General features: G+C 43.4%; 1 protein-coding gene across 2 annotated transcripts in view; it reads left to right on the top strand.

Annotated features, from left to right (window-relative positions):
• The window catches only part of dspb (desmoplakin b), a 54,446-nt gene extending 37,249 nt beyond the window's left edge, over positions 1-17,197 (top strand). For both annotated transcript variants that reach the window (XM_054752006.2, XM_015971195.3), the window contains exon 25: positions 162-17,197. In XM_054752006.2, the coding sequence (XP_054607981.2) occupies positions 162-16,637 (16,476 nt within the window). In that variant the 3' untranslated portion in view covers positions 16,638-17,197. The remainder of the gene's footprint in view (positions 1-161) is intronic.
• Positions 17,198-18,931: the final 1,734 nt, after the last annotated feature.

Here is an 18,931-nt window from a genome sequence, read left to right as displayed (position 1 = left end):
GCCTAAACAGCTAATTTGTGTGTTCTTCTTGACACACCTCCAGTGTCACTGTGTGATTTTTAATTGTATTCAAAATGTAAAGAAAGAGTATTTTCTACAATGCAAAATGACAAACATGTTTGAGTTTACTAACATTTTCTCCTGTTCTTTTTTTTCTGCAGGCAAAAACAACAATGCAATCCATTCAGTCCCAGTATAACGATATTGTAAATGAGAGAGACACCTTGCTACTGAAATTGCAGCGGTTGGAAATGGACAAAGAACAAAGCCAAAGGCTAGAGGAAGAACTCAGTCGCATTAGATTGTCTTTTGATTCTGAGCTTCGCAACAGGCAACGTCTACAAGAGGAAAATGACAGAATGAAAAGAGATTTAAGTTACTGGAAGGAACAATGTGATGGTAAGCAGAGCATGACAAGACAATATGACACAGAAAAGAATATTGTTGAGAGGGAGACGTATCAAAGCAGACTGGTTACACAAACCGTGGGGACTGAGCTGAAAAGTACCAGGGAGCCGCCGCCCCCTGATACTTCCTCTTTAGTATTTGATGGAGTTCGTAAACCAGTCACAGCAAAGCAATTAGTTGACTGCGGTGTATTAGACCCACCCACATTTAGCCTGCTTGTGAAGGGACACAAAACTGTTCCTGAAGTGGCCAGTGACAAAAAAGTCAGTCTAAAAGGCACAGGCCCAATAGCTGGGGTGATAATTGAAGGTTCAAAAGCTCCAGGGTCCAGCATGTTCCCTAATTGCAAACTGACATTCACAGAAGCCAAGAAAGAAAACCTCCTTCCACCAGACAGCATTGATTTACTACTAGATGCCCAAGCAGCTACAGGCCACATAATTGACCCTAGAACTAATCAGAAGTTAACAGTAGAGGAAGCATGTAATCAAGGAGTTATTTATTATGAAGACAGAGAAAGGTTGCTAGCAGCAGAAGCAGCGGCAGTGGGATTCAGTGGACCTGGCACAAACAAACCACTCTCAGTGTTTCAGGCAATGAAGAAGGGACTTATTGACAAGAACACAACCCTGCGTCTTTTACAGGCCCAAGAGTCAGTGGGTGGGGTTTTAGATCCCGTATTGAGTGTGTTCCTTCCCAGAGACTCAGCTACTGAACGTAGCCTAATTGATGATAACATTTGTTCTGCGTTGAACCAGAGACCTGAACTATATCTAGACCCAGAAACAGAGGAAGGTGTGACATATATGTCAATGAAGAGGAGATGTAAGATAGAGCCAAATACAGGCCTTCTTCTTCTTCCAGTGCCTCAAAAGGTGGATCCGTCTGAACTTGTCTTTGACGGTGTTCGTAAACCTGTCAATGCCAAACAGCTGCTTGATTGCGATGTCCTTGACAAGCCAACATTTAAAGAGCTGGAAAATGGAAAAAAGTCTGTCCCTGAAGTATGTGTTGATAAAAATGTTAATCTGAAAGGAGCAGGGCCAATTGCTGGTGTTATAGTAGGAAAACGAGGAAAAATGTCTTTGACTGATGCCAAGAAAAAAATGCTACTTCCTGAGGAAAGTGCAGATTTGCTACTGGAAGCTCAGGCTGCTACTGGACACATCATTGATCCAAAAGCCAACAAGAAGTTCACAGTAGAGGAGGCCTGTGCAAGATCTGTTATCGATATTAATGACCTGGACAGATTGATGGCAGCGGAAGCAGCAGCTGTAGGTTACAAAGATCCTACTGCTGCAAAGCCCATCTCTGTGTTTAAAGCCATCAAGAAGGGAATGATTGACGAGGAGACTGGGATACGTCTGCTGCAAGCACAGGAATCAGTGGGAGGAATTCTAGATCCCAATCTTAGTGTATTTCTACCAAAAGACACAGCTATTAAACGAAACCTGATAGATAGAAATCTCTGTCAAGCTCTAAAACAAAATCCTGCATGTTATATTGAGCCAGAAACAGAGCAAAATGTGAGTTATGAAGCTCTGAAGGAAAAATGTAAAATAGAACCTCATACAGGCTTGCTGCTTTTACCAATCACTGATAAGTTGGATCCCTCTGATCTGATATTTGACGGTGTACGTAAACCTGTAACAGCAAAGCAACTACTTGACTGTGGTGTCCTGGACAAACCAACCTTTAACAAACTTCTGAAAGGGGAAAAAACTGTCCCTGAGGTGTCTGTGGATAAAAAGATACCTCTAAAAGGGACAGGACCAATTGCTGGATTGACAGTTGGACCATTAGGAAAAATGTCTTTAACAGAGGCCAAGAAACAGATGCTCATGTCTCCAGATAGTGCAGATTTGCTACTAGAAGCCCAGGCTGCCACAGGACACATCATTGACCCCATGTCCAACAAAAAGCTGACAGTAGAGGAAGCGTGTACAAAGGGAGTCGTGGACAAAGGTGATAAAGATAAACTCTTGGCAGCTGAAGCTGCTGCTGTGGGATATCCAGATCCTCTCACAGGTAAAAATCTTTCAGTTTTTGAAGCCATGAAGAAGGGAATAATTGACAAAAAGACTGCAGTGCGTTTGCTACAAGCCCAGGAGTGTGTAGGAGGTATCCTCGATCCAAACCTCAGTGTGTTCCTCCCCAAAGAAACAGCTATTAGGCGCAACCTTTTGGATCAAGACCTCAGCCGTGCACTGAACAAAAATCCAGAGTGCTTCCTTGATCCAGAAAATGAAGATAACACTAGCTATGGGACAATGAAGAAAAAATGCAAAACAGAGCCAGAAACAGGTCTGATTCTTTTGCAAATTGCAGAGAGGAAAGATCCCTCAAAACTGATGTTTGACGGTGTCCGCAAGCAGGTTTCGGCAAAGCAGCTGCTGGAATGCAATGTCCTAGACAAACCAACTTTTAACAAGCTGATTAAAGGAGAAAACTCTGTCCCTGAGGTGTCTGTGGATAAAAAGGTCATTTTAAAAGGGACAGGCCCAATTGCTGGAGTGGTGGCTGGACCTTTAGGCAAAATGTCTTTTTCAGAGGCCAAGAAACAGATGCTCATGCCTCCGGACAGTGCTGATTTATTATTAGCAGCTCAGGCTGCCACAGGACACATCATTGACCCCATGACTAATCAAAAGCTGACAGTAGAAGAAGCATGTGCAAGGGGAGTGGTGGACAAAGTTGATAAAGATAAACTATTGGCAGATGAAGCTGCTGCTGTGGGATATAAAGATCCACAGACAGGTAAATCTCTTTCAGTGTTTGAGGCAATGAAGAAAGGACTAGTTGACAAACCGACTGCAGTGCGCTTGCTACAAGCTCAGGAGTCTACAGGAGGTATTCTCGATCCAAACCTCAGTGTTTTCCTTCCCAAAGACACAGCCACTAAACGCAACCTTTTGGATCATGACCTAAGCCGTGCACTGAACCAAAATCCAGACTGCTTCCTTGATCCAGACACTGAAAATAACACTAGCTATGAGACATTGAAGAAAAAATGCAAAATAGAGCAAGGAACAGGTCTGATTCTTTTACCAATTGCAGAAAGGAAAGACCCCGCCAAACTAATGTTTGATGGTGTTCGAAAGCCAGTCTCTGCACAGCAGTTGCTGGAATGTGGCGTGCTTGACAAACCAACATTTGACAAGTTGATAAAAGGGGAGAAAACTGTCCCTGAGGTGTCTGTAGATAAAAAAGTTATTCTAAAGGGGACAGGCCCAATTGCTGGAGTGGTGGCTGGACCCTTAGGAAAAATGTCTTTGTCAGAGGCCAAGAAACAGATGCTCATGCCTCCAGATAGTGCAGATTTACTACTAGAAGCCCAGGCTGCCACAGGACACATCATTGACCCCATGTCCAACAAAAAATTGACAGTAGAGGAAGCATGTACAAAGGGAGTCGTGGACAAAAGTGATAAAGATAAGCTCTTGGCAGCTGAAGCTGCTGCTGTGGGTTATCCAGATCCTCTCACGGGTAAAAATCTTTCAGTTTTTGAAGCCATGAAGAAGGGAATAATTGACAAAAAGACTGCAGTGCGTTTGCTACAAGCCCAGGAGTGTGTAGGAGGTATCCTCGATCCAAACCTCAGTGTTTTCCTCCCTAGAGACACGGCTGTTAAGCGAAGCCTTTTAGATCAAGATCTCAGTCGCGCACTGAACCAAAATCCTGAGTGCTTCCTTGATCCAGACACTGAAAGTGATGCCAACTATGGAACTTTAAAGAAAAAATGCAAGACAGAGCCCCACACTGGCATGGCTCTTCTCCCAATTGCTGAAAGAAAAGACCCCTCAAAGTTGTTGTTTGATGGTGTTCGCAAGCCCGTATCAGCACAGCAATTGCTAGAATGCGGTGTCCTTGACAAACCAACATTTGACAAGTTGATAAAAGGAGAGAAAACTGTCCCTGATGTTTCTGTGGATAAAAAAGTATCTCTTAAGGGGACAGGGCCAATTGCTGGAGTGGCAGCTGGACCTTTGGGCAAAATGTCTTTATCAGAGGCCAAGAAACAGATGCTCATGCCTCCAGATAGCGCAGATTTACTACTAGAAGCTCAGGCTGCCACAGGACACATCATTGACCCCATGTCAAATCAAAAGCTGACAGTAGAAGAGGCATGTACAAGGGGACTGGTGGATAAAGGTGATAAAGATAAACTCCTAGAAGCTGAAGCTGCTGCTGTGGGATATAAAGATCCCAGAACTGGTCAATCTCTCTCAGTGTTTGAAGCAATGAAGAAGGGGCTAATTGACAAAAAAACTGCAGTGCGCTTGCTACAAGCCCAGGAGTCTGCAGGAGGTATTCTTGATCCCAACCTTAGCGTTTTTCTTCCCAAAGACACAGCTATTGAGCGCAGCCTTTTGGATCAAGACCTCAGCCGTGCACTCAACCAAAATCCAGACTGCTTCCTTGATCCAGACACTGAACGCAACACAAGCTATGGGACTTTGAAGAGAAAATGCAAAAAAGACGCTCTCACAGACCTGATTCTTTTACCAATTGAAGAAAGGAAAGACCCCTCTAAACTAATGTTTGACGGTGTTCGAAAGCCAGTCTCTGCACAGCAGTTGCTGGAATGTGGCGTGCTTGACAAACCAACATTTGACAAGTTGATAAAAGGGGAGAAAACTGTCCCTGAGGTGTCTGTAGATAAAAAAGTTATTCTAAAGGGGACAGGCCCAATTGCTGGAGTGGTGGCTGGACCATTAGGAAAAATGTCTTTGTCAGAGGCCAAGAAACAGATGCTCATGTCTCCAGATAGTGCAGATTTACTACTAGAAGCCCAGGCTGCCACAGGACACATCATTGACCCCATGTCCAACAAAAAATTGACAGTAGAGGAAGCATGTACAAAGGGAGTCGTGGACAAAAGTGATAAAGATAAGCTCTTGGCAGCTGAAGCTGCTGCTGTGGGATATCCAGATCCTCTCACGGGTAAAAATCTTTCAGTTTTTGAAGCCATGAAGAAGGGAATAATTGACAAAAAGACTGCAGTGCGTTTGCTACAAGCCCAGGAGTGTGTAGGAGGTATCCTCGATCCAAACCTCAGTGTGTTCCTCCCTAGAGACACGGCTGTTAAGCGAAGCCTTTTAGATCAAGATCTCAGTCGCGCACTGAACCAAAATCCTGAGTGCTTCCTTGATCCAGACACTGAAAGTGATGCCAACTATGGAACTTTAAAGAAAAAATGCAAGACAGAGCCCCACACTGGCATGGCTCTTCTCCCAATTGCTGAAAGAAAAGACCCCTCAAAGTTGTTGTTTGATGGTGTTCGCAAGCCCGTATCAGCACAGCAATTGCTAGAATGCGGTGTCCTTGACAAACCAACATTTGACAAGTTGATAAAAGGAGAGAAAACTGTCCCTGAGGTGTCTGTGGATAAAAAAGTATCTCTTAAGGGGACAGGGCCAATTGCTGGAGTGGAAGCTGGACCTTTGGGCAAAATGTCTTTATCAGAGGCCAAGAAACAGATGCTCATGCCTCCAGATAGCGCAGATTTACTACTAGAAGCTCAGGCTGCCACAGGACACATCATTGACCCCATGTCCAATCAAAAGCTGACAGTAGAAGAGGCATGTACAAGGGGAGTGGTGGATAAAGGTGATCAAGATAAACTCCTAGAAGCTGAAGCTGCTGCTGTGGGATATAAAGATCCCAGAACTGGTCAATCTCTGTCAGTGTTTGAAGCAATGAAGAAGGGGCTATTTGACAGAAAAACTGCAGTGCGCTTGCTACAAGCCCAGGAGTCTGCAGGAGGTATTCTTGATCCCAACCTTAGCGTTTTTCTTCCCAAAGACACAGCTATTGAGCGCAACCTTTTGGATCAAGACCTCAGCCGTGCACTCAACCAAAATCCAGACTGCTTCCTTGATCCAGACACTGAACGCAACACAAGCTATGGGACTTTGAAGAAAAAATGCAAAAAAGACGCTCTCACAGACCTGATTCTTTTACCAATTGCAGAAAGGAAAGACCCCTCTAAACTAATGTTTGACGGTGTTCGAAAGCCAGTCTCTGCACAGCAGTTGCTAGAATGTGGCGTGCTTGAAAAACCAACATTTGACAAGTTGATAAAAGGGGAGAAAACTGTCCCTGAGGTATCTGTAGATAAAAAAGTTATTCTAAAGGGGACGGGACCAATTGCTGGAGTGGTGGCTGGACCATTAGGAAAAATGTCTTTGTCAGAGGCCAAGAAACAGATGCTCATGTCTCCAGATAGTGCAGATTTACTACTAGAAGCCCAGGCTGCCACAGGACACATCATTGACCCCATGTCCAACAAAAAATTGACAGTAGAGGAAGCATGTACAAAGGGAGTCGTGGACAAAAGTGATAAAGATAAACTCTTGGCAGCTGAAGCTGCTGCTGTGGGTTATCCAGATCCTCTCACGGGTAAAAATCTTTCAGTTTTTGAAGCCATGAAGAAGGGAATAATTGACAAAAAGACTGCAGTGCATTTGCTACAAGCCCAGGAGTGTGTAGGAGGTATCCTCGATCCAAACCTCAGTGTTTTCCTCCCTAGAGACACGGCTGTTAAGCGAAGCCTTTTAGATCAAGATCTGAGTCGCGCACTGAACCAAAATCCTGAGTGCTTCCTTGATCCAGACACTGAAAGTGATGCCAACTATGGAACTTTAAAGAAAAAATGCAAGACAGAGCCCCACACTGGCATGGCTCTTCTCCCAATTGCTGAAAGAAAAGACCCCTCAAAGTTGTTGTTTGATGGCGTTCGCAAGCCCGTATCAGCACAGCAGTTGCTAGAATGCGGTGTCCTTGACAAACCAACATTTGACAAGTTGATAAAAGGAGAGAAAACTGTCCCTGAGGTGTCTGTGGATAAAAAAGTATCTCTTAAGGGGACAGGGCCAATTGCTGGAGTGGAAGCTGGACCTTTGGGCAAAATGTCTTTATCAGAGGCCAAGAAACAGATGCTCATGCCTCCAGATAGCGCAGATTTACTACTAGAAGCTCAGGCTGCCACAGGACACATCATTGACCCCATGTCCAATCAAAAGCTGACAGTAGAAGAGGCATGTACAAGGGGAGTGGTGGATAAAGGTGATCAAGATAAACTCCTAGAAGCTGAAGCTGCTGCTGTGGGATATAAAGATCCCAGAACTGGTCAATCTCTGTCAGTGTTTGAAGCAATGAAGAAGGGGCTAATTGACAGAAAAACTGCAGTGCGCTTGCTACAAGCTCAGGAGTCTGCAGGAGGTATTCTTGATCCCAACCTTAGCGTTTTTCTTCCCAAAGACACAGCTATTAAGCGCAACCTTTTGGATCAAGACCTCAGCCGTGCACTCAACCAAAATCCAGACTGCTTCCTTGATCCAGACACTGAACGCAACACAAGCTATGGGACTTTGAAGAGAAAATGCAAAAAAGACGCTCTCACAGACCTGATTCTTTTACCAATTGCAGAAAGGAAAGACCCCTCTAAACTAATGTTTGATGGTGTTCGAAAGCCAGTCTCTGCACAGCAGTTGCTGGAATGTGGCGTGCTTGACAAACCAACATTTGACAAGTTGATAAAAGGGGAGAAAACTGTCCCTGAGGTGTCTGTAGATAAAAAAGTTATTCTAAAGGGGACAGGACCAATTGCTGGAGTGGTGGCTGGACCATTAGGAAAAATGTCTTTGTCAGAGGCCAAGAAACAGATGCTCATGCCTCCAGATAGTGCAGATTTACTACTAGAAGCCCAGGCTGCCACAGGACACATCATTGACCCCATGTCCAACAAAAAATTGACAGTAGAGGAAGCATGTACAAAGGGAGTCGTGGACAAAAGTGATAAAGATAAACTCTTGGCAGCTGAAGCTGCTGCTGTGGGTTATCCAGATCCTCTCACGGGTAAAAATCTTTCAGTTTTTGAAGCCATGAAGAAGGGAATAATTGACAAAAAGACTGCAGTGCGTTTGCTACAAGCCCAGGAGTGTGTAGGAGGTATCCTCGATCCAAACCTCAGTGTGTTCCTCCCTAGAGACACGGCTGTTAAGCGACGCCTTTTAGATCAAGATCTCAGTCGCGCACTGAACCAAAATCCCAAGTGCTTCCTTGATCCAGACACTGAAAGTGATGCCAACTATGGAACTTTAAAGAAAAAATGCAAGACAGAGCCCCACACTGGCATGGCTCTTCTCCCAATTACTGAAAGAAAAGATCCCTCAAAACTGTTGTTTGATGGCGTTCGCAAGCCCGTATCAGCACAGCAATTGCTAGAATGTGGCGTCCTTGACAAACCAACATTTGACAAGTTGATAAAAGGAGAGAAAACTGTCCCTGAGGTGTCTGTGGATAAAAAAGTATCTCTTAAGGGGACAGGGCCAATTGCTGGAGTGGCAGCTGGACCATTAGGAAAAATGTCTTTGTCAGAGGCCAAGAAACAGATGCTTTTGCCTCCAGATAGTGCAGATTTACTACTAGAAGCCCAGGCTGCAATAGGACACATCATTGACCCCATGTCAAATCAAAAGCTGACAGTAGTTGAAGCCTGTACAAGGGGAGTGGTGGACAAAGGTGATAAAGATAAACTCTTAGCAGCTGAAGCTGCTGCTGTAGGATTTAAAGACCCTCGCACAAATCAATCTCTGTCAGTTTTTGAGGCAATGAAGAAGGGGATAATTGACAAAAAGACGGCAGTGCGTTTGCTACAAGCTCAGGAGTCTGCAGGAGGTATTCTTGACCCAAACCTCAGCGTTTTCCTCCCTAAAGACACAGCCATGAAGCGCAACCTTTTGGATCAAGACCTCAGCCGTGCACTGAGCCAAAATCCTGAATGCTTCCTTGATCCAGACACTGAACGCAACACAAGCTATGGGGCTTTGAAGAAAAAATGCAAAAAAGACCCTCTCTCAGACCTGATTCTTTTACCAATTGCAGCAAGAAAAGACCCCTCTAAACTAATGTTTGATGGTGTTCGAAAGCCAGTCTCTGCACAGCAATTGCTGGAATGTGGCGTGCTTGACAAACCAACATTTGACAAGTTGATAAAAGGGGAGAAAACTGTCCCTGAGGTGTCTGTAGATAAAAAAGTTATTCTAAAGGGGACGGGACCAATTGCTGGAGTGGTGGCTGGACCATTAGGAAAAATGTCTTTGTCAGAGGCCAAGAAACAGATGCTCATGCCTCCAGATAGTGCAGATTTACTACTAGAAGCTCAGGCTGCCACAGGACACATCATTGACCCCATGTCCAATCAAAAACTGGCAGTAGTTGAAGCGTGTACAAGGGGACTGGTGGACAAAGGTGATAAAGATAAACTCTTAGCAGCTGAAGCTGCTGCTGTAGGATATAAAGACCCTCGTACAGGTCAATCTCTATCAGCATTTGAGGCAATGAAGAAGGGAATAATTGACAAAAAGACCGCAGTGCGTTTGCTACAAGCCCAGGAATCTGCTGGAGGTATTCTTGATCCAAACCTCAGCGTTTTCCTCCCTAAAGACATTGCCATTAAGTTCAACCTTATGGATCAAGATCTCAGTCGTGCATTGAACCAAAATCCTGAGTGCTTCCTTGATCCAGACACTCAATGTGATAGCAGTTATGATGGTTTGAAGAGAAAATGCAGAACCGAGCCTCATACAGGTCTGATTCTTTTGCCAATTGCAGAAAGGAAAGACCCCTCCAATCTGATGTTTGATGGTGTTCGCAAACCAGTCTCTGCACAGCAGTTGCTGGACTGTGGCGTGCTTGACAAACCAACATTTGACAAGTTGATAAAAGGAGAGAAAACTGTCCCTGAGGTGTCTGTGGATAAAAAAGTTATTCTAAAGGGCACAGGCCCAATTGCTGGAGTGGTGGCTGGACCCTTAGGAAAAATGTCTTTATCAGAGGCCAAGAAAAAGATGCTTATTCCTCCAGGTAGTGCAGATTTACTACTAGAAGCTCAAGCTGCCACAGGACACATCATTGACCCCATGTCAAATCAAAAACTGACAGTAGTTGAAGCATGTACAAGGGGAGTGGTGGACAAAGGTGATAAAGATAAACTCTTAGCAGCTGAAGCTGCTGCTGTGGGATATAAAGATCCTCACACAGGTAAATCTCTATCAGTATATGAGGCAATGCAAAAGGGACTATTTGACAAAAAGACTGCAGTACGTTTGCTACAAGCCCAGGAATCTGTAGGAGGTATTCTCGATCCAAACCTCAGTGTTTTCCTCCCTAGAGACACGGCTGTTAAGCGAAGCCTTTTAGATCAAGATCTCAGTCGCGCACTGAACCAAAATCCTGAGTGCTTCCTTGATCCAGACACTGATGTTGGTACCAGCTATGAGACTTTGAAGAAAAAATGCACGACAGAGCCCCACACTGGTCTGGCTCTTCTCCCAATTGCTGAAAGATTAGACCCTTCAAAGCTGTTGTTTGATGGTGTTCGCAAACCTGTGTCAGCACAAGAGTTGCTAGAATGTGGCGTCCTTGACAAACCAACATTTGACAAGTTGATAAAAAAAGAGAAAACTGTCTCTGAGGTATCTGTGGATATAAAAGTCATTCTAAAAGGGACTGGACCAATTGCAGGAGTGGCAGCTGGACCTCTAGGTAAAATGTCTTTATCAGAGGCCAAGAAACAGATGCTCATGCCTCCAGATAGTGCAGATTTACTATTAGAAGCCCAGGCTGCCACAGGACACATCATTGACCCCATGTCAAATCAAAAGCTGACAGTAGTTGAAGCATGTACAAGGGGACTGGTGGACAAAGGTGATAAAGAAAAACTTTTAGCAGCTGAGGCTGCTGCTGTGGGATTTAAAGACCGTCGCACAGGTCAATCTCTGTCAGTTTCTGAGGCAATGAAAAAGGGAATAATTGACAAAAAGACCGCAGTGCGTTTGCTACAAGCCCAGGAGTCTGCAGGAGGTATTCTCGATCCAAACCTTAGCATTTTTTTCCCCAAAGACACAGCTATTAAGCGCAACCTTTTGGATCAAGACCTCAGTCATGCACTGAACCAAAATCCAGACTGCTTCCTTGATCCAGACACTGAAAGCACCACATGCTATGGGACTTTGAAGAAAAAATGCAAAAAAGACCCTCTTACAGACCTGATCCTTTTGCCAATTGCAGAAAGGAAAGACCCCTCTAAACTGATGTTTGACGGTGTTCGCAAGTCAGTCTCAGCACAGCAGTTGCTGGAATGTGGTATCCTTGACAAACCAACCTTTAACCAACTGATGAAGGGAGAGAAAACCGTCACAGAAATATCTGTGGATAAAAAGGACGTTCTAAAAGGGACTGAGCCAATTGCTGGATTGTCGGTTGGACCTTTAGGCAAAATGTCTTTATCAGAGGCCAAGAAACAGCTGCTCATCCCCGCAGATAGTGCAGATTTACTGCTAGAAGCCCAAGCTGCCACAGGACACATCATTGACCCCATGTCCAATAAGAAGCTAACAGTAGAGGAAGCGTGTACAAGAGGAGTGGTGGACAAAGGTGATAAAGATAAACTCTTAGCAGCTGAAGCTGCTGCTGTAGGATATAAAGACCATCGCACAGGTCAATCTCTATCAGTTTTTGAGGCAATGAAGAAGGGGCTAATTGACAAAAAGACAGCAGTGCGTTTGCTACAAGCTCAAGAGTCTTCAGGAGGTATTCTTGACCCAAACCTCAGCGTTTTCCTCGCTAAAGACACAGCCATTAAGCGCAACCTTTTGGATCAAGACCTCAGCCGTTCATTGAGCCAAAATCCAGACTGCTTCCTTGATCCAGACACTGAACGCAACACAAGCTATGGTTCTTTGAAGAAAAAATGCAAAAAAGACCCTCTTACAGACCTGATTCTTTTACCAATTGCAGAAAGGAAAGACCCGTCCAAGCTTATGTTTGACGGTGTTCGCAAGTCAGTCTCAGCACAGCAGTTGCTGGAATGTGGTATCCTTGACAAACCAACCTTTAACCAACTGATGAAGGGAGAGAAAACCGTCACAGAAATATCTGTGGATAAAAAGGACGTTCTAAAAGGGACTGAGCCAATTGCTGGATTGTCGGTTGGACCTTTAGGCAAAATGTCTTTATCAGAGGCCAAGAAACAGCTGCTCATTTCCCCCGATATTGCAGATTTGCTACTAGAAGCGCAAGCTGCCACAGGACACATCATTGACCCCATGTCCAATAAGAAGCTAACAGTAGAGGAAGCGTGTACAAGAGGAGTGGTGGACAAAGGTGATAAAGATAAACTCTTAGTAGCTGAAGCTGCTGCTGTAGGATATAAAGACCCTCGCACAGGTCAATCTCTATCAGTTTTTGAGGCAATGAAGAAGGGGCTAATTGACAAAAAGACCGCAGTGCGTTTGCTACAAGCTCAGGAGTCTGCAGGAGGTATTCTTGACCCAAACCTCAGCGTTTTCCTCCCTAAAGACACAGCCATTAAGCGCAACCTTTTGGATCAAGACCTCAGTCGTTCATTGAGTCAAAATCCTGAGTGCTTCCTTGATCCAGACACTGAACGTGTCACCAGTTATGAGACTCTCAAGAAGAAATGCAAAACAGAGCCCCACACAGGTCTGGCTCTTCTGCCAATTGCTGAAAGAAAAGACCCTTCAAACATTATGTTTGAAGGGATTCGCAAGACTGTCTCAGCACAGCAACTGCTCGAATGTGGTGTTCTAGACAAATCAACATTTACTAGGCTTGTCAATGGGCAAAAAACTCCTCTTGATGTGGCAGTGGATCAGAAGGTCTATCTAAAAGGAACTGGGCCTATTGCCGGGATTGTACTCGCCAAGCAAGGTAAAATGTCATTGTCAGAAGCCAAAAAGCGGAAGATCATATCAGAATCCAGCGCAGATTTACTTTTGGAAGCGCAAGCTGCTACAGGTTACATCATTGACCCAAACACTGATAAGAAATTAACAGTAGAAGAAGCATGTGCCAAAGGAGTTGTGGATTTCAAAGACAAAAACAGATTGTTGGCTGCTGAAGGTGCGGTTGTTGGCTATAAGGATCCTTCTTCTAGAAAGCCAATTGCAGTGTTTCAGGCTATGACGAAAGGAATTCTTGATGACAAGACTGGGCTACGTCTTTTACAGGCCCAAGACTCAGTGGGAGGAATTGTAGATCCTAATCTTGGTATATTCCTACCAAAAGAGAAAGCTGTTAAGCAGAACCTTTTAGATGAAAAGCTTTACCAGTCATTAAAACAAAATCCTGCATGTTACATTGATCCAGAGAATGAGCGCAATGTCAGTTATGGGACCTTGAAGGCAAGGTGTAACACAAACAGTCAAACAGGACAACATGTTTTGCCAGTGTCAGAGAAGTTTGACTCTTCCAAATTAATTTTTGAAGGTGTGTGCAAGACAGTCACAGCACAGCAACTTCTTGATTGTGGAATTCTGGATAACCGAGCATTTAATCAACTGATGAAAGGGGAGAAAACTATTTCAGAAGTTACTGTTGAGAAAAAGGTCTTTCTGAAGGGAACAGGATCAATTGCTGGTGTTGCTGCTGGACCTTTAGGGAAAATGTCATTCACTGAGGCAAAGAAACAAAAAATTATGTCATCTGACAGTGCCAATATGCTTCTTCTAGCACAAGCTGCCACAGGACACATTATTGACCCTAGGACTAACCAAAAACTTTCTGTAAAAGAAGCATGTGCCAGAGGAGTAGTGGACAAAGAGGATGAATCAGTGTTGTCTGCAGCTGAGGCTGCTGCCACAGGTTTCAAAGATCCAGATTCAGCCAAACTTTTGTCAGCAGGCCAGGCAATGAAAAAGGGGTTACTTGACAAGAACACAGCTTTGCAAGTACTTCAAGCTCAAGAGTCTGTTGGTGGAATTTTGGACCCTAACCTTAGTGTATTCCTACCCAAAAACATTGCAAGGAAACAGGACCTGATTGATGAGGACCTATGCCAGGCCTTGAATCAGTTGCCTGCGTGTTTTTTGGACCCAGATACTCAACAACCAACTACATACATGTCACTTAAGAAGAAATGTAAATCTGATCTAAGCACAGGTCTTTTGCTTCTCCCTAAACCTAAACAGCCAATGACTATACAGGGACTTCGAAATCAGGTGTCTGTCACAGAGCTTGTTGAAGCAAACCTGATAAGCAAATCTGATGTGGACCAACTGAATCAAGGTAAACTGACAAGCAAAGACATTGAAGACCGTCTTCGTTCATATCTGAGAGGTTCCACCTGCATAGCAGGAGTTTATGATGAGGCCCATGATAAAGTGATGACAATCTATCAAGCCATGAAAGATGGACTGTTGCGATGTGGAACTACTCTTGAATTACTTGAAGCCCAAGCTGCCTCAGGTTTTGTTATTGATCCAGTCAATAATTTATTTTTGACTGTTGCCGAAGCCTACAATAGAAGGCTTTTTGGGCCAGAATTCAAGGACAAATTGCTATCAGCAGAAAAGGCTGTAACTGGTTACAAAATGCCTGGAACAGACACGATAATTTCCCTCTTTCAGGCCATTGAGAAAGGTTTAGTAGAAAAAGGTCACGGCATTCGTCTTTTAGAGGCCCAAATTGCCAGTGGTGGCATCATTGACCCTAAACATAGCCACCGCATTGAAGTGAATGTTGCCTACAAGAGAGGTTACTTTGATGAAGAAATGAACAAGATCTTGACTGATGAAAGTGATGACACTAAAGGTTTCTTTGACCCAAACACTGAGGAGAACCTAACCTATCTGGACCTTAAGAAACGCTGTATCATAGACAAAAAGACAGGTCTAACACTGTTGCCCATCACTGACAAGAAAAAACAAGAATCAACCAAAAAGAACACCGTAAGGAAGAGAAGAGTGATAATTGTGGATCCAGACACTGGTAAAGAGATGACAATCCGTGAAGCATATGACAAAGGATATATTGAGTATGACACCTACATAGAGCTGTCAGAGCAGGAGTGTGAATGGGAAGAGATTACTATCACTGCTCCAGATGGTTCCATGCATTTTTTTATCAATGACAGACGATCTGGAAAAAAGTTTGACATCTCTGACCTGCTTGAAAAAGGAGTCATCAATGAATCAATTGTTCAGCAGTATCGCACTCGAACCATTACCATCACACAGTTAGCAGATATCGTCACTGAAAAGACCAAACATCTTTCACTATCATCATCATCATCATCATCATCAAATTTAATACCGGCACAAACCTCAGGCACACTGTCATCATCATCATCGACGTCATCAACATCCAGTTCACGAACATCAACATCTTTGAGTACATCTGTGACAAAAACCATCTCAAAAACATCAGGAGAACATCAAAAGAAAACTGTCTCTGATGGTGCTGTTCCTCCATCATTAGCATCATCTTCATTGTCATCTTCTACATCAACAATCGTGTCAGGACCCTTATCGCCTACATTTACTAAAACAACCACAACAAGAACAACCACGTACACTGAAAAAAGCTCAACAGCCAGCTCTACTGTTAAAAATTCTTCTGAATCTCTTACACAGAAATCCCATGTATCCATCTCTATAACTCCTGCCGGGGTTTTTGAAGAAGTGGAACCTGTGGGGGCAATTTTTGACACTGATACTGTAGAGAAGATCTCTATCAAAGAGGCTGTAAATCGTGGTCTACTGGATTCTATCACTGCACAGAGATTACTTGAGGCCCAAGCTTGCACTGGAGGAGTTGTCAATCCCACAAATGGCCAAAGAATCAGCATCCAAGAAGCCACCCGCATAGGCATAATAACTGAATACATGGCCAATAAACTCAAGCCTGCCCAGAAAGCCTATATTGGTTTTGATGATGTAAAAAGCAAGAAGAAGCTATCAGTTGCTGAAGCCATGAAGGAAAGGTGGCTCCCACATGACGCAGGTCAGAGATTCATTGAATTCCAGGTTGTAACGGGAGGGCTTTACGACCCAGAAATGGACTGCAGAAGAAGCATGGAGGATTCTCTGAAGATGGGCTGGCTGGATTTGAGAACAGCACAGAAGCTCCAAGATGCCAAACAGCATGCAAAAGTGCTCACATGCCCCAAAAGCAAACTAAAAATCTCTTACAAAGAAGCCCTTGACAACTGTCTAGTGGAAGAAGGCACTGGGGTGAAAATACTCCAGGCATCATCTGTGTCTTCCAGAGGCATCAGCAGTCCATATAATGTGGCTTCTGCCCCAGGATCTTCCACAGGCTCCAGGAGTGGCTCACGCCGGAGCTCCCGTAGGGGCAGCTTGGACTTAGGTTCCTCATTACCAAACTACAGTAGCTTTACAGCCTTCTCATCAACCAAATAAATCAAGCAATGAACAAACAGAAAAAAACAACAACATAATTTTCTTATGTGCAGTAATGTACTAAATGTTTTATATTTGCTTGCAGAGAAAATATTTTCTTTCTTTAGCATGTTCTACAATTTTGCTTTGGTATTGCTGGGCTTTGGGAACTCCAGTTTCATTTTATTATAATGAACAATCCCAAGATATTTTTAAAAGAATTAGGAAAATACTAAAAGCGGCTTTAATGTATTTGGAATGGAAATAAAGTTTATATAACAACATATGTGATGTAACAGAGGTTTAGCATTGCTTTTATTCTTATTTGCATACCTTTTCAAAATTACTTTCTCAAAACTCTATGAAATGTTATTTCATTTGAACTGAAAACATAACCCTATTCTTATCATGCATTTTAACACATGATCTGTGCTATGCTTGCTTCCAGGGGTAAAGAATACAATGTTTGGTGAAGTTATTGATTTTTTTTACTCACTGAGCTGTTAATTTCTCTTGTGATATGCGCTGCAAGGTTTGTAATGCTTTTTCATCTTTATTGAATAAAATCAGTCATTTTCTCATGTGGATTTGATTTATTTTTTGTCAGTGGCAATAAGTTTCCAAAAAACAAATTATTTATAACTTCAACTAACCATAACAATCCTATATTTTGTAAGGCACATGCTTTTATTAGGCCCGAGCAACGAAAGCGCTGCGACGGCCTAATGTATCTGCTCTGTTTATTTTTCTTCCGCCAAGTAAATTGGCTTTTTGGGGGCCTTAACATACCAGAAAACTCAGGAAGCTTTGCACACATGTCAGGCGTGGTGTAAAATTTTGTATTTTAAACGTCCCAAAAAACTCGCAATAAAACTAGCTCCACAGCGCCCCCTAGAATGTGAAAAATACCCCCCTCCACAAACAGTTTGTCGTACAGTTATGAAATTTTGCACACTTGTAGTAAGTTGGCCATTTTGGTTTGAAATGGTGATTTTGACCCCGTAATGGCCGTTTCTAGGGTCCGCTTCTGAATGATTTACTCGATCATTTTTCGCACGATCGTCTTGAAAATGGTGGGAAATTGCTCAGAAGAGATGGGCGATCAAACAGAAAAAACTGTGGGGTGGGGGGGTCGGTAGGTTCACTGGAGTTTTTGACAATTTAAATTGCGCCCACATTTTCTAAGTTAACACATCTCTTTTAACAACGGTAGTGTCTGCATCCTACTTCAGACCCCCCCCCCCCTCCCCCTGCGCAGCAGCCGCAAACTCACTGATGCGCCTGCAGCCTTTCCTGCTGCTCTAAACATTAAAATATTTATTTCATTTTCTGTTCCTCACTTCTGATTACCTTCAATGGTGTCTGTTTGTTGCAACCACCAGGTACAAAAACTAACTTGTTTTTATTTGACTATTTTTCTGGCCTGCCTGTTTATTATCTTCCTGCATCTCCTCTCAATCCTAAAGAAAAACTGCTACCTGGGTTCATATATAATCACCTCATGAGTTACCTTTGAACTGCAGTTCTAAAAGATCTACCGACCACAAAAACAGAGGAGTGCCGCTGCTCGCCGGCCGACTACAATGGGACTGTTTTTGCTGCGGAGTTCGTGCCGGAGCGGAGATAGTGGAATTTTGGGGGTGCGTCACCGGAGGACAAAACACCGCCTCGCTCCGCAGCAGCGAAACACATCAGGCACAAATAACAGACAGAAAACATTAAAGGAAATGAGCCGACATGAACGATTGCATGTTTAATTTGTTTTTGAGGTGGTGACACCTGATTTGGCGGTGCTCAGGACGCAGATGTCTGGAGCGCGTCAACGATCAGAGCTGCGAGGGTTGCACGACGCTGCTTGCAGCTTTAACTAAACTTACTTTCACTTTTTAATTTATGCCAAAGTAAAACTGGCTACTAGTCAAAAATGATCAATTTTTTAAATCTAAGAAAACAAAGTCATTCAAAAAAATTACGAGATATAGTCATTAACAAAGCTTAATAACTTTACGATATACGCCTGTGGCGTTTAGAGCCTTAGTTAGGAGTAAAGCTTTCTGAACTAAAACCGAGGACTAAGCATTAAAATTAGGGTTACATTGAACTATTTGATCATGATTATATTTACATGAATCTATAAAACAAATTCAACAGATTTAGTGAGAGTTACTACTTACAGACAAGTCCAGTCAAAAAAGTAAAATAGTGGATTTAAAACTTGACAGTTTAGTTCTGCATGTCCATGGTTGAAAAGTTGTCTCGAAAAGCTTCAAAAGAAGAGGTTGTGCTGTTGGGGATGGTTCATCAAACGTGACAAC

This window comes from Nothobranchius furzeri, chromosome 8 (assembly GCF_043380555.1).
Source record: "Nothobranchius furzeri strain GRZ-AD chromosome 8, NfurGRZ-RIMD1, whole genome shotgun sequence".
NCBI classification, from domain to species: domain Eukaryota; kingdom Metazoa; phylum Chordata; class Actinopteri; order Cyprinodontiformes; family Nothobranchiidae; genus Nothobranchius; species Nothobranchius furzeri.
This window is presented reverse-complemented; position numbering and strand designations above follow the sequence as displayed.